This window comes from Anopheles stephensi, chromosome 3 (genome assembly GCF_013141755.1).
Source record: "Anopheles stephensi strain Indian chromosome 3, UCI_ANSTEP_V1.0, whole genome shotgun sequence".
NCBI lineage: Eukaryota > Metazoa > Arthropoda > Insecta > Diptera > Culicidae > Anopheles > Anopheles stephensi.
Genome location: NC_050203.1, coordinates 22358704 through 22371949, shown reverse-complemented (window position 1 = coordinate 22371949; position 13246 = coordinate 22358704). Strand labels below are relative to the sequence as shown.

Genomic DNA, 13246 nt, shown 5'->3' with positions numbered 1-13246 from the left:
AAATAGAAAACATTTTGCATCGATTACACGGAGAGTTGAGGATAAACGGTTCTTGTTAAAGCTGAAAAGCGCTTTACTAATGATGAACAATGTAACAATCTATTTATGAGTCAATAGCGTGTTAATTGGACAAATTTATTCAAGTTACTGATTATTTTAACTGTTTTGAATATATTCTTCTTCTTTTATGGCACTAAAATCTTGAGAGGTCTTGGCCTGACATTTCTGGCCCTCCTTGGGAGACATATTCCCCGATTCTACTGTATGATAACCGGCGCCACTACGGCCTCGACCAGCGGCACGTCCATACATTAGTAAAACAAAATTTAAAATTTGTTTTACAAAGTACAACAACACCATTCGCCGCAGTAACAACAGTACGTAGCATGACAACAGTGATGGACAATATAATAAGACCAGCCTAAACATGAGAGTCTGCCGATTATCTGCCGACTGTCGAATCAGTTTGGTTTTTTTGTATTAAAGTTTATTAACACTCTTCTGGATTTTGGTCTGGACTCTTCTGGTCTGGATGGCTTACGAGCCCCCAGAAGAATAGACATAGAAAGATACCAAAGAATAGATTATGTTGGAAGCATAGTTTCACTCAAATTTTCTTGGGAAATTTGCGTATTACTCGTTTTGGTTGAAACAAGAGTAAAACAAACGAAAAGTAAGTTCGAGTTAAAATATTTAGCATTATTTCATTATTTGACATTCATTGCTCTTGTATAAGCTATAACTTATTTTTTAAATATCAAATTCAATCCAGACCACTTCCCCATACGCCAGCCAGACTATCTAGCTCAAATTGAACCAAAAAAGCTATTAAAACAATATAACATTTACAATTGAAGGTATTAAATATAACTTACTCCAAATGATTTTAAGATAAATTCAAATCATCACGTGTAAAAAACAGTTTAAGAACTTCTGATTGCTCGCACCATCCCATCGACTCCCTACAGCCATATTCCTCACTTCTTTCCTAGCTCTTGTTTTCGTTAATTTATGTTTTGTCTGCTTTATTAGAAGTTTTGTGTTTTCTCAGTATATTCTATTTATTATTTTTGAACACCTTCTTTCATGTATAATGTTAAAATATTTCATATCCTGCAAGATACCTTCTGGAGACGGAAAGGATTTATTGTGTCCCTTTTAAAAGGCTTAGGGTCAACAGGAAAACAATACAACAACAAAAATCATTCCCCTGACCTACTCTTACCACATCGATCCCTGCTTCCTACCCCCGTTAATTGGACATCGAGCACGAAACCAAAACACACACACACAAAACAATAGAAACAATCTCGAACAAGTGGCCTTCAGAACGGCAAGGCCAAACATTCACCCACTCGGAGCATACTTCCTACCACCGATTCTGTGGAAAATGATGGCAGAAAAATACATCCCATCAAAACATTACGGCCGACCTGTGTCTGCCCGCCAGCTACGGAGAGCACCTTTCCATGTTGTGGAGCATAATTTTTGCAACCCTCCCACACGGTCGGGACCGGTGGAGGGCGATCTTCTTCCTGCTTTTTCCCTCCCCGAAGCTGGACCGCACTCGGTTGTTATTGTTTGTCCACGTTCATTAGAGATATTTTTATGGTACGCAGCGAGTCCGCAATGCAAACGCCAGCAACAATTTTCAACATCGGGTTGGTTCATCTCGTCTTGGTTTTTTTTTGTTCTGCCCTGTTCCCCAGAGTAAAATATCTGTCATAAGTTTTCCCCCCGTGCGTAGAGTGTGTCCTCAGATTTTTTCCTCGCAAAAAAGGGAGGAAGAAATCAACTCGTGTTCAGGTCCATTTGTCGTTTTGTGCTGATCGTAGTTTTGTTTTGCTGTTTCCCATTCGTTCCAAAAACATTATTTTTTATGCTGCCGTCTTCTTTATGTGGTTCCGCAAGTTGAAGGTTGGAAAAAGAAAACAAACGCAGACAACGGGAACGATGAGGGCGGAATAGCATTTTCACTCTGATTTAGAAAACAAGCGGACATTAGTTTTAAAGGCGATATAATATGCTTTGCAAGGGAAGTCCAATTTCGATATAGCTGACGCATCATTTTTTCTCAATTCTCTGTGGTAAATTTTGTGAAAATTTGTTGTGAAAAATAGATATTTTAAAATAAATCAATAAAATATATTTCATTCCTTCAATCACGGATTCGAACCCAAAAAGACAACGGATCAATTACTGGAAAAGGAACAGTAAGAGCACAACATAATACCCATCTGCTTGTCCACATTATACAATTCACCGGAAAACTTGACGCTTCATTAAACAACGATTTTCAGGTACTGATTTTCCAACTGATTTGAACAAATGAAAAATATAGCGGTGCCCTGTTACTGCTACCAAAACAGGACCGAAAAAATGACCATCGATTCGATGAAGTTAAAGTCCTTCTAAGAAAATGTAGACACAGATGCTCAGTCTCCAGCTCTCTCTATCTCTTTCTGTGAGCTTGAGCTAAATTAGAACCTAACCTTTTCCCCGTTTTTCGGCCCCAAGAATTGTCTTCTTCTATTCGATCGACTCTTCATCTTCTGGGAATAGAGTTCGATTCCATTCGCTAGCCTTTATCGGCTTATCTGCAACAAACCAGCCCGACACGAGCGAGGGAGAAAGTTTTGACCAAACTTCGAACTACGAATTGATCTGTCAATCAGTACGCTGGGAGGTTTAGTAAACAATCGAAGCCGAAACGATCATAATTGAACCGTAGAAGCGGGTGAGCGAGAACCAAAACCCGTGTACCCCGTCACCCAGTGTAACGAAACAACGGCCGCTCATAAATCTTTACGACTTCTAAGTTCAAAACTGGCGCTGTCTGTATCTGTGTTTTGGTTTTGTTTTTTCGATATTTGCAACGTTTGCTTACATTATTTCCACCTCCCACATAAGGAGCAACTTTTCGCTCAGCTAAAACAAAACGTTTTCCACCTCACTAGAAACGAGCCTTACATGAACACTTTTCCCACTCGTTTTTTTGTTGCTTTCTTCATCTCAATGTATGTGAAACAATACACAGCCAATCATGTTACTTTTTGAGCAAAAAAGTCGCTCGGGAGAAAGCGGCCTTCACAAAAAAAGGCCTATCTCCATCGCTTTTCGCATGAATAATTTTCTCCCAGCACACAACAGGCCAAGCCAGACACACATACGGCAGGGAAAATGTACGCACACCGTTACATTGCGTTGGGTTTGTTTTATTTTTATTTGCTTTCGGTGCGCGCTCCAATCGTGTGCGCACCGAACAACGACGAGGGGACGATCAGTTTGTACAAATTATCGCTCCAGGATCGTACTCGCACACGTGCCACGCTCAAGTATGTTTACGTGAGTGCGAACCACAATTCAGGCCAACTAAATCGGGCACCCGTGGTGTGTGTGTGTGTGTGTGTGTGGTTTTTGAGCCTCATGGGACAGGGGACGCACGCACGCACGCACAAAGGGTTAGGTCGGAGCAGAGCGAAAGCAGTCATTAATCTCGCATTACTTATATGGTTGAAAATATTGTACGCCGAGATGACGAGGTAGCAGATGCAGCTGGAGAAAATGAGTTTCGCGTCGATTAGGGGTGTTTTTCCCGGGAGCCGAAAGGTACTCCAGCACACGCAGGAGTGTGTGGGGGACGGAGTGGGAAGGTGGGAAAGAATTTTGATTGCTATGAGTACAGTATGTTCCCGCAATATGCGGATAAGAAGATACGGGAATTTATTATTTGAATGGACGTGTTAATAAGTAGATTTAAATTCTTCGATTGACCAAGGACAAAATAATAAGTTCAAAAGATCGTTTTTGTATTTCATTCTTGGACAATTACTTTCAAAAAGATTCCCAAGAAATTTCTGAAAAATACCTTTTGAATCTGATCTGATTGACCTTAAGAAATAAATAAAAAATGGCATTCATGCTCTTAAACCGACATGAAAAAATGGGATAGAAATCAAAAATAGGGCAAGCTTTTTTAAATAAATTTAATAAAATTAAGAAACACGGAAAACATGAAGAAGTTGAAACACCATTGACGTTACTAATGAAAAAATAAATACAAAGGACAAAATCCAACAAACAGACCAAAACAAACCAATAATCGCTTTCGTACGAAATAAATGTAAAAATCATGACGAAAGTATTTAAGTAAAAGTTTATTCAAAGGAGTACAAAATTATATCATATCTGCTTTTTTGGCCCTAAAACTTCGAAAGGTGTCGGCCTGGTATTTGTGTCGACGGGAGGCGGTTTGGATGGGATTTGATGCCCGATTCTGCCGTGTGACGACCGACACTGCTATTCCCACTCATAAATCGCCCAATAGCATTATTGGCATAACTCGAGCGCTTATCGTTAAAACCGAATACCTGGAACCGAGCCAAAGGCAATCAGAAGAAAATTTCATATCGAGTACCATATGATATTCTTTGAAGAGGAAAGCATACTTCAAAAAAATTTTTTGATGTTGAAACGAAACAAGGCCATTCAACCATTTTCATTACTTTTTTTCTTTATTATAGAAATAAGGAGCAATGCTGTATATTGCACGTTTTTTAATGATTCAATTTCATTTAAACATTCCCCATTTCTAACAATACCAGTTCTAACAATCCACCCTTCCGACCACCTTTAAAACCACTTAAATTTGCCACTTTATAAACATAAAATCTAAACACTAAACCCCTACCTCCTGTCCATCGGATTTCCCGGCACCAAGACATACGGCATGAATTCCTTCATCGTGCCTCACGCCAAGACGGAAACGATTTCAACACTCCATCTTCAAGATGACAGACCAGTGGTGTGTAGAGGGTTAGGATTTATCATCATACCGAGCGAAAATCTCCTACAACAAAAAAAAAAAAACACCACAGGAAAAGTGTGGAACAGTGGGGAGAACGAGGGCCAGGGAAAAACACGGCAACCGAACGAAATGGTACCACGGACAATAAGAAAAAGAGAACGCCGGGGGGAAAAAATCAACAAACCCGGCGAATGAAAACGATGCTCCATTCGCAGGTAGTATTGGTGGTGGTGGTGTGTGTGTGTGTTTGCGTACAAGCTACAACGACAACGACGACGGCACTGACGATGATGATGACGACGACGACGACGGCGCGTCTTGGGGACCGGCAGCAGCATCGAAAAGCTTTCCGCCGGCGAAATCAGTTTCCATCTGGACGGTAACGCGTTTGGTTGCGTTTCGTGTGTTTTTCCGATCGGGTGTGCCGCGATTCGGGTGCGCGTGCAGAGAAAATAGTGGCACGCAAAGAGCGACGCACCGTGGATGGGAAATGATATTCAATGTGCCTTCTGTTTGATCGGTGGGTGGATGAATAATTGTAGGAAGTGGAGTGCAATAGGAATTGTTTAAAAGTGAATAATTGTGAATCGTTTAGTGTTAAATTTTTTTTTAAATTATTCAAAAAGTGATTTAAAAAGAAGTCTTCTTAACGAGAAGTGATTTTTTGCAACTTTTTCTTATATTTTAGCTGAATATGTGACTTGTGAAGTAGTGAATTCAATCAACCAATCAAAGCAAAATAAGTGAAAAATGAAATAATAATTTACCGAGTAGAAAATTCTATCACTTCCAACCGTTTAGAATCGATTCGTTTGCTAGCAGCAAAATTATTAATCCCCTTGAAAACAATGTGCAAGTGGTACGAAACTGGTGTTGCTTTAAAGCTATGTGAGTGCCGGCAACCGATACTCGATGCCCGAAATTCGTCATCCCGAGGCTAACCCGTTTTTCTCCCCACCGCACCCTGTCTCGTGTGGGTTGTGAAGTGAATTTTTAATGGTTCAATACGGTTCGAGTGTTTTGTGGAAAATTGAAAATCTTTGTGCGCGATGAATGAAACAATGCCACCCGCAACACTGGTGCCCGACGGTTCCGGCGAGCCACCGTACGTGGACGGAGCGAACCTTACCGGACTGGTGGCGGAAAATCCGTCGCTCGGGGTGGAAGGTTTGCTGGCGCTGGCCCTGAATGCGAGCGGTGCGGAACGGTGCCGGCTGCAGCAACAGGCCGAGGAGCTGCTGCAGGACGTTGCCTGTCCGTCCTTCTTCGACATGGTGTCCTGCTGGCCTCGGACACCGCCCGGCACGTTGGCCGTGCTGCCGTGCTTTGCCGAGCTCAAGGGCGTGCAGTATGATAGTTCGCGTAAGTATTTGCTGTTGCCAGTGGGGCGGTTTGGTGCATTATTCATTGCCATTCGCAAGGCACAATTAGATATGTGTTTGGGACGAATTGTTCGTGGGAGTTGTAGACTGGTTTCCGGAGTGCAATGTATGGTTTTGAGTTCTATTAAACTGATGTGAAAAGATTTAAATTTATTTAAGATGAAACATGTTCAATAATAGTAACGAATATTAGCTATAGTGTGTAAAATGTCTTTAAAAGCTTATTGGTTAAAAGAAAGTTGGTCAAAATTTATAGAAATCCAAGGGAATTTGAATACAGTGCTTTAAAAATTTTAATTTTATTAGACCTTTCCTTTCTTTTTGGCTTAAAGAACTGTTAGGTCATGCCTTTATAATAGTTTTCTAGACTATTTTTTTTATATTGAATTATTACGATTTTACGCCATACTTTACTGATTTATACCAAGAAATCGGATATTCAGTCTTCATTACGAAGGATTGGTTATGATCCCCGGTTTACAACCGCGCTGCTTACGAGGCTAATGAGCTGTAAACAAAAACCATTTCTAAGTGAAAAACTAATATTAAATTGGTTCACATGTACAGTGAGGGACAAACCAATAGGTCCACCCTGCTATCCGATTATGATTATTGATTTTATTTCACATACATTTCACAAGTTTCATACTTTATTCTCTAATATTTTAGCTTACCTTTTTTGCCAAAAGAAAATTATCAAATCCATTTTTCTGACATGAGAAACTTTATCGTAGGTTAACAAAAGAATTTTAATTAGCTTAACCAAAAACGAAACAGTCCAATCCATTTAATATTCACTTCAATTTCGTAGTTCACTTGCATCAAAACTAGGTGGTCTTAAAATAATGTCCATTAGTGTCCTATTTAAGAAATAAAAAAAAACTTGATTTATTTATGATTTATTTAACTGAAAATCTGAGCTTCTTGAAGCAGAATAATAATTACTTTAGCGGCAACATCTATGGTGTCTTTTCGTAATGTCGCTAAATTTATATTGATTAGTTCTTCGTCATTTTTCAGCCTTTGAAGTCCAACGCGGTTGTATTATTGAACAATTTAAAGATTTTTTTGGAGTACTTTTTTGGAGGCAAAAAATATTGCACATTGAGTAATTTAATGTAAGAAATTTTCCATTGTCTCTCATTCCGAGAAACAAACATCTAATGCTGGAATCACCTTGTGCTAAAGATACCATAGTTCTACCCTAAAACACGATACTGTAGCAAAAACCCGAAGCACAAATCTGAACAAGATTATCTCATTGCAAGGTAAACTCTGGTACTTGTTTACCCCTCCCATGCATTTGCCAGTTTACCTTATAAAAAACCCCTTCAACAAACCCCACCTTAAAAAGGTAAAAGATAAAACAAATCCTTCCCTACCCGATAGCAAATTTTCGATCGCTAGCTTACACTATTGTTCTGCCGCACAGAAAAGGCACAGAAAAAACCCTCCCCTGAAGATTGAACAGATACATACATCTACTGCTGCTGAAAATTCCGGTGAGACGCGCCGGTTTATGGCGCCCCGGTTATGATCGTTGTGATGGTGACCTTGGCAGCAGCCACAGCAACCAACCCGGTTAGCCGGTACGGTTGGCGATAGCAAGTGCACAGCTATCGGCGGGATTTTCGAATCGAAGACAAAGATTTCGGGGGTCTGAAATTGAAATTAATGTATCCCTTTTTCCCGTAAGAGCTACCCCGGTAATATTGGGTGAACACCCGAATGGATGATGGTTTCGCGAGCTTAGGCTCGGATTGTGCCTGAGTGGTTGTGGTAGCAACCTGGAAGAATGTGGAATAGATAGGTTCTTGTAGGTAGGGAGGTAGATAGGTTTGTCCTTCCAAGCTCCTTTTCTGTTATATTTTAAAATCATTCACCGATACCTTCCAAGATAAAAATCATTAAAGCAAAATGGTGAAATGTTTCGCACGGGAAAAGCGTCTAATGGTCTATTCGTTTCAAAACTCTACATTAAATCACAATAAAATTCCACACCAAGACCAAGTGCACCGAGGCCTATCGGCCGTGAAACCGACATTCTTCGTCCCGACGATGGAGACGCCTGGTTGCTGGTAGCTACATCAAACACTTGTGCCGGTTCCAACACACACAGAGGCACTTACATGCGTACGCAATTTCGTACTCGTGTTTTTATTGTTCCCATATGCCCGGTACCTTGACCCTAGTTGCATCAACCTTAGGAAACACATCCACAAGCAAGGGGAAGCTAGGGAAGCATTTAACATTCGCACCGAAAGCCCGACTGGATGGATGGATGGCTTGGACGAGATAGCTAAGTGTGGGTGACAGAAGCAGAGCATATTAGGTACCAGATATGTATTTTTGTCTTGCTCGTTTTTAGCTTTACCTTAATCTACTTCACCAGCAAGATGTCTATTTGTTAGGGGCAAGGTAGAAACGCATGAGTAGGCGAGAGAGGGGGACCCATAGAAGGGACTCAAGCAGTTTCCAGCAGATGTACATAAATCACTCCGCCCGCTCGCTGTCATGGTCGGACGTCGTCGCATTGTTAGTCTTCACGTTATCGCCTTGCCACCACGATGTGTACCGTTGTGACTTGTGGCTCCCTGTCCGTACCTACCCGAAGAGCAAGATACACACGCCATGCAGCAGTAGATTTACACAACCTTCGCATTCGCCATCTCCCAACGGAGTACGAGGTTCTTGGCTCTCGCACATCTCAGTACATCACGCTAATAAGGTTAACTTTGCTTTGGCCTCAGAATCTTTTGGACTTCATTTCACATCACGCACCGTTCATTTTGTAAGCTCCCAACCCTTGTTTGTGTCTATTGTTTCATCCAGCGCAGCTTCAAACCTGCTGCTTAAAGATAAACGGACCGCTCGGACCCTGACCTTTCCTGGCCGTGTTTAAGCTATTGTTTGACCTAGGGTGTACATGAAGATAGAAATGGATCACGAGAAAACGCGATGACTTGCAGCTAGTTCCACGCGTTGAACGCTTGATTTGAGTCCAAATTGTCCGCTCGCCAGCCATCAGGGAAGAGTTAGTAAAAACTGTCATCTTCTATCATCTTCTGTCAAGAGGGCGCATCATGAGAGTTTAAATAAAACTTAATTCGGCGCACCGTTGACAAACTGGTGGCCTGGATGAAACGGAAAACTTCTTTCAAGCTCCATTTTAAACAAAATATTCCTTAGAGCTTTCATTTCTTTTCTCCATGCAAGCACAGTTGCAATGTTTTCTTTCCATCACTCGAGGCATTGTTGTGCCGTGTTTTGAAAAGCATGGCGGTGCGAACGAAACAATGAAAAATATTTACCATACAATGAAGAAGAAGCTCGTGAAGCTCTTATGCCGCCGGTACCGAGGCAAAAAGGGAATTACATTACGCTCGTTGTTTCGGTTTCGACTCACAAAGAGAACGCCTTGATATGGCGCACGGTACAGGTTAAGCAGTTTGATAAGCTTTTCGCCCGTTCGCTCGGTTGTTTCTTCTTTCCACGTTTGCCCTTTCTCGCTGCCATTTGTTTTGCGATACATTTGTGAAGGCGTTCTCTTAAGTGTAGTTGATGCTGCTCTATGTTTCGTGTCGAATAAGGCTTTTGTGCTCCACAAGAAACAACAAAACGAGGCTAGTTTTCCTAGAAAAATCATCCATTTTTACTCCCACTGTTCTTTTGATCGGCTGCACAGAAACACTCACACTCACAGACAGGGGGAAAAGCTTGTTCTTCGCTTTTCCACGGGTAAAGAACAAACAAGGGAGTGACTTCTGGGCCTTCCGAGGTTCGGGTTTTTTTTGTCCTTTGCCGCATAGCGTTCAACCAGCCACCTGTTGAGCGTGGCCTACATTGGTGGAGCAGAACGGCACCCTTAAGAAAATTGCTAGCTGGTTCGGAATTTTCTTGAAGTTGCCGTGGTAGTCGTACAACAAGCGGGGCGTCGTCAGCCGATAATTACAGGCCGCGTTAAAGTGAACCATCGAAAAAAGGGAATTGATAATGGACTTGGCTGACTGGCTGGCTAGTTGACTGCAATGCTAATTAACTTCCGCTTCGTTGAGTGAAAATGACATCACGCTGATGGGGAGGGCCGTGCGCCTGTGTCATTAGCATGGGATCAGCTCGAACGAAACAATGGATATGTAGTGAGCCAGTCGCTGCAAAGTGGCCGTTTGTTCGCGAATGATTAATTATTCAATGCATCCGCTGTACGGGATATCAATAATTGGTACCGAATGTGAAAGCTTCATTTCTTGGAAAGACTAACGCATTTCATTTCAAACTGGTGGAAGGAAGCATTCTAGGAATGTGAAAAAAAGGGGGACGGGGTTTCTATTTTTCACTCAGATATGAAGCAAATTGATTGTTCGGTTTTTGGAGCTGCATATTAATGTCACAAGCAACTTATGTTTCCGATGCTAATTGAAGTCCTTCGGAGAAGTACACAGCATGAATCGGCGCTATAACCCATGTAACGAGAACTGGAAGCAAAAACAAAAACCTTCCAAAAACTTTGCTCTCCCCCTCTCTCTCTCTCTCTCTCTCTCTCTCTCTCTCTCTCTCTCTCCTTGACTCAAGGACTAGAAATCAGTGATCAATTAGCCGAAAAAAAAAACACAGACTTGTGTGTGTTCATTTTGCTTCATGTTTGCACCACGCATATCGAACGCACTTCAAAGGGTAATTGGAAGTGATAGGTTTTTGACGTGTGAGCGAACATCAAACACATTTTCGACGGTACGGTTGATTTGGTGGTTGAACGTTGGGGCACGTTTTGTGCTTACGTGTTTGCGCTGATGGAAAGAGAATAAAATAATATATGGGTGGTTTTTTTTTCTACTGTTCGCTTTCGATGGCTCGATGAAATTTTGTTTATATGCATGAATGTTTAGTCGGTAAGGGTCAGAGGACTGTAGCTTTACGACCGCCGTAGGTGAGCAGTCGTTTAGCACACACCTTTTCGCTGCTCTTGAATGCGAATATATTTGGGGAGAAATGAAGACAGGCTGTGAATCTTTTCGTGAAAATAATTTGCTAATTCAAAGAGTAAACAAGCTGGTTTTCTGAGCTGTGTTTTAGTAGTAATCTGTGGTAATGGGAAGCTTCCTGATTTTTATAAAGTGCCAACAGGTTTATGATGAAGCTTTAGTACTTGTTGAAATGATTCGAAAATTTGTGCAATTATTTCGAAAATAATGTATATCAATGAGTTTAAATGATAAATCAAAAGGTCCTGAGCACCTGATCGAACTTACTTTATTATGATGAATCTGCAGATTATGTTTTTCCGTGCTCGATTAGGTTAGGTTTATGGGACAGTGGCTTGGTCTCGGTGCTATGGATTGTGCTGACTTCCAGTTGTCTTTGTGCAGATGATTCGGCCTTTCCTTAAGTGTTTGTGCAAGCCAATCGATGAGTAACAGTTGCCCAGGTGGCTATGGTGCAAGCATAGATCTGTCGTAAAGCACTTATGCAGGTGTATCGGTACGGAACCATATACGAATACAGCAGATAGATTAAATGACAACATTTCAGCTAATTCCTGCGTCCAAAAACTGGTGAACCGTGAAGAACCGTGAACCGTGAAGGTTTCAACGCATGTTATGACGGAGAATTGCTGTATTCAATCCTCAGAAAGTGTTGACTTGAACATATATCCCTCGGGACTATACTTCAATTAAACATGAACAAATCATTCTGTGCGGATGCGCTGATCATCCGACCATTGATCATTGATTGAACTGATTTGAGATTAAAAATATCTCATCCATTTGTGAGCAGGCGTTTAAAAAAGAATAACTCATCCATTTCATATTTCCTTCCTCCCATCATTGACAGAAAATGCAACCCGTTTCTGTAGCCACGATGGTACCTGGGCCAATTACACCGACTACGACCGCTGCCAGCACATCGACCAACCGTCCCCGCTGCCCAGCTTCGAGCCGGAAATCGAACTGCCCACACTGATCTACTTCGTCGGCTACTCGATTAGCCTGGCGGCGCTCGTGCTGGCCGTTGCCGTGCTGGTGTATTTCAAGTGAGTACGCGATGGCCTGAGGTGGATGGCTGCGAGGCCACGACCCACTCGGTTTCCCGGCGCCGGAAGCGTTACCGTGTGATTTAAAAAAGTAACTACTCTGCCCGCAGGGATTTGCGCTGCTTGCGGAACACGATCCACGTCAACCTGTTCCTTACCTACATCATGTCGTCCAGCCTCTGGATACTGATCCTTTCGCTGCAGGTAGGTTTTTACGTTAGTGATAGTATTTATTAAAGGGGGTTCAAACCCTCAACAGTGGAAAGAAAACAACCCGTTTCCCACGCCACAAGATTGTTTCTAACCCAGCGAGAGCTAATGAAAAATCGTTCTATTTTCGTTTCTTCTACGGTTTCGGTTCACCTGTGGGAAATTATTTTCATCGCTCGTTCTGCCTACGTGTGATGGATGCACAGATCACCGTGAAGCTAGAGGATGCTGGTTGCATATTTCTCGTAACGCTCTTTCACTACTTCAGCACAACCAACTTCTTCTGGATGCTGGTGGAAGGTGAGTGACTTTATGGGACGCATCATATCCTTCACGCCCTACCAAGGTAACAGGGAAGCTATGGATAGACATTTCAGGCTCGTAATCGATTAGCGTGCGCTTCATTTCACAGCTCCACAACACACCAGATCAAACAGGTTCAGTAAACAACTTAATTTCCTATCAGGATCGGCACAGCCCTTCACTGTCTAACAAGGGAAATGAATATGCGTAGTAGAGAGCCAGCTGCAGGACACACTATCCCACTGCGAAAGAGAAAAATGGCGGCTCGATGGCTCGTTGGCAAACCGATCAAACACCAAATGACACATCGAGTGGATAGATAAATTTCTTCTACCAACTGGCTACCCACGCTCTCCACGCTCTACCGTGCTTCGAACAGGGTGCTTAACGATGAGATCATGCCGTGTTGCCGAGCAGGAAAAACTTTTCCCATCAACCTGGCATAACCGGGTTGCCAAGCTCTATCAAACAACCATCAACAGCTGCAAAAGAAATAAAGGGCAAGAAGGAAAG

The 13246-nt window shown here is 42.1% G+C and overlaps 1 protein-coding gene across 22 annotated transcripts in view; it reads left to right on the top strand.

The window, feature by feature from the left end:
* The window catches only part of LOC118512939 (diuretic hormone receptor-like), a 32191-nt gene that overhangs the window by 10074 nt on the left and 8871 nt on the right, over positions 1 to 13246 (top strand). For 16 of the 22 annotated variants that reach the window (XM_036058129.1, XM_036058130.1, XM_036058126.1 and 13 more), the window contains exons 2-5: positions 5496 to 6169; positions 12022 to 12220; positions 12313 to 12424; positions 12637 to 12730. In XM_036058129.1, coding sequence (XP_035914022.1) covers positions 5857 to 6169; positions 12022 to 12220; positions 12313 to 12424; positions 12637 to 12730 — 718 coding nt within the window. In that variant the 5' untranslated portion in view covers positions 5496 to 5856. Of the gene's footprint in view, positions 1 to 5060; positions 5328 to 5495; positions 6170 to 12021; positions 12221 to 12312; positions 12425 to 12636; positions 12731 to 13246 lie in introns of those variants that run through there. The other 6 variants (XM_036058135.1, XM_036058134.1, XM_036058136.1 and 3 more) reach the window with 4 other exon arrangements.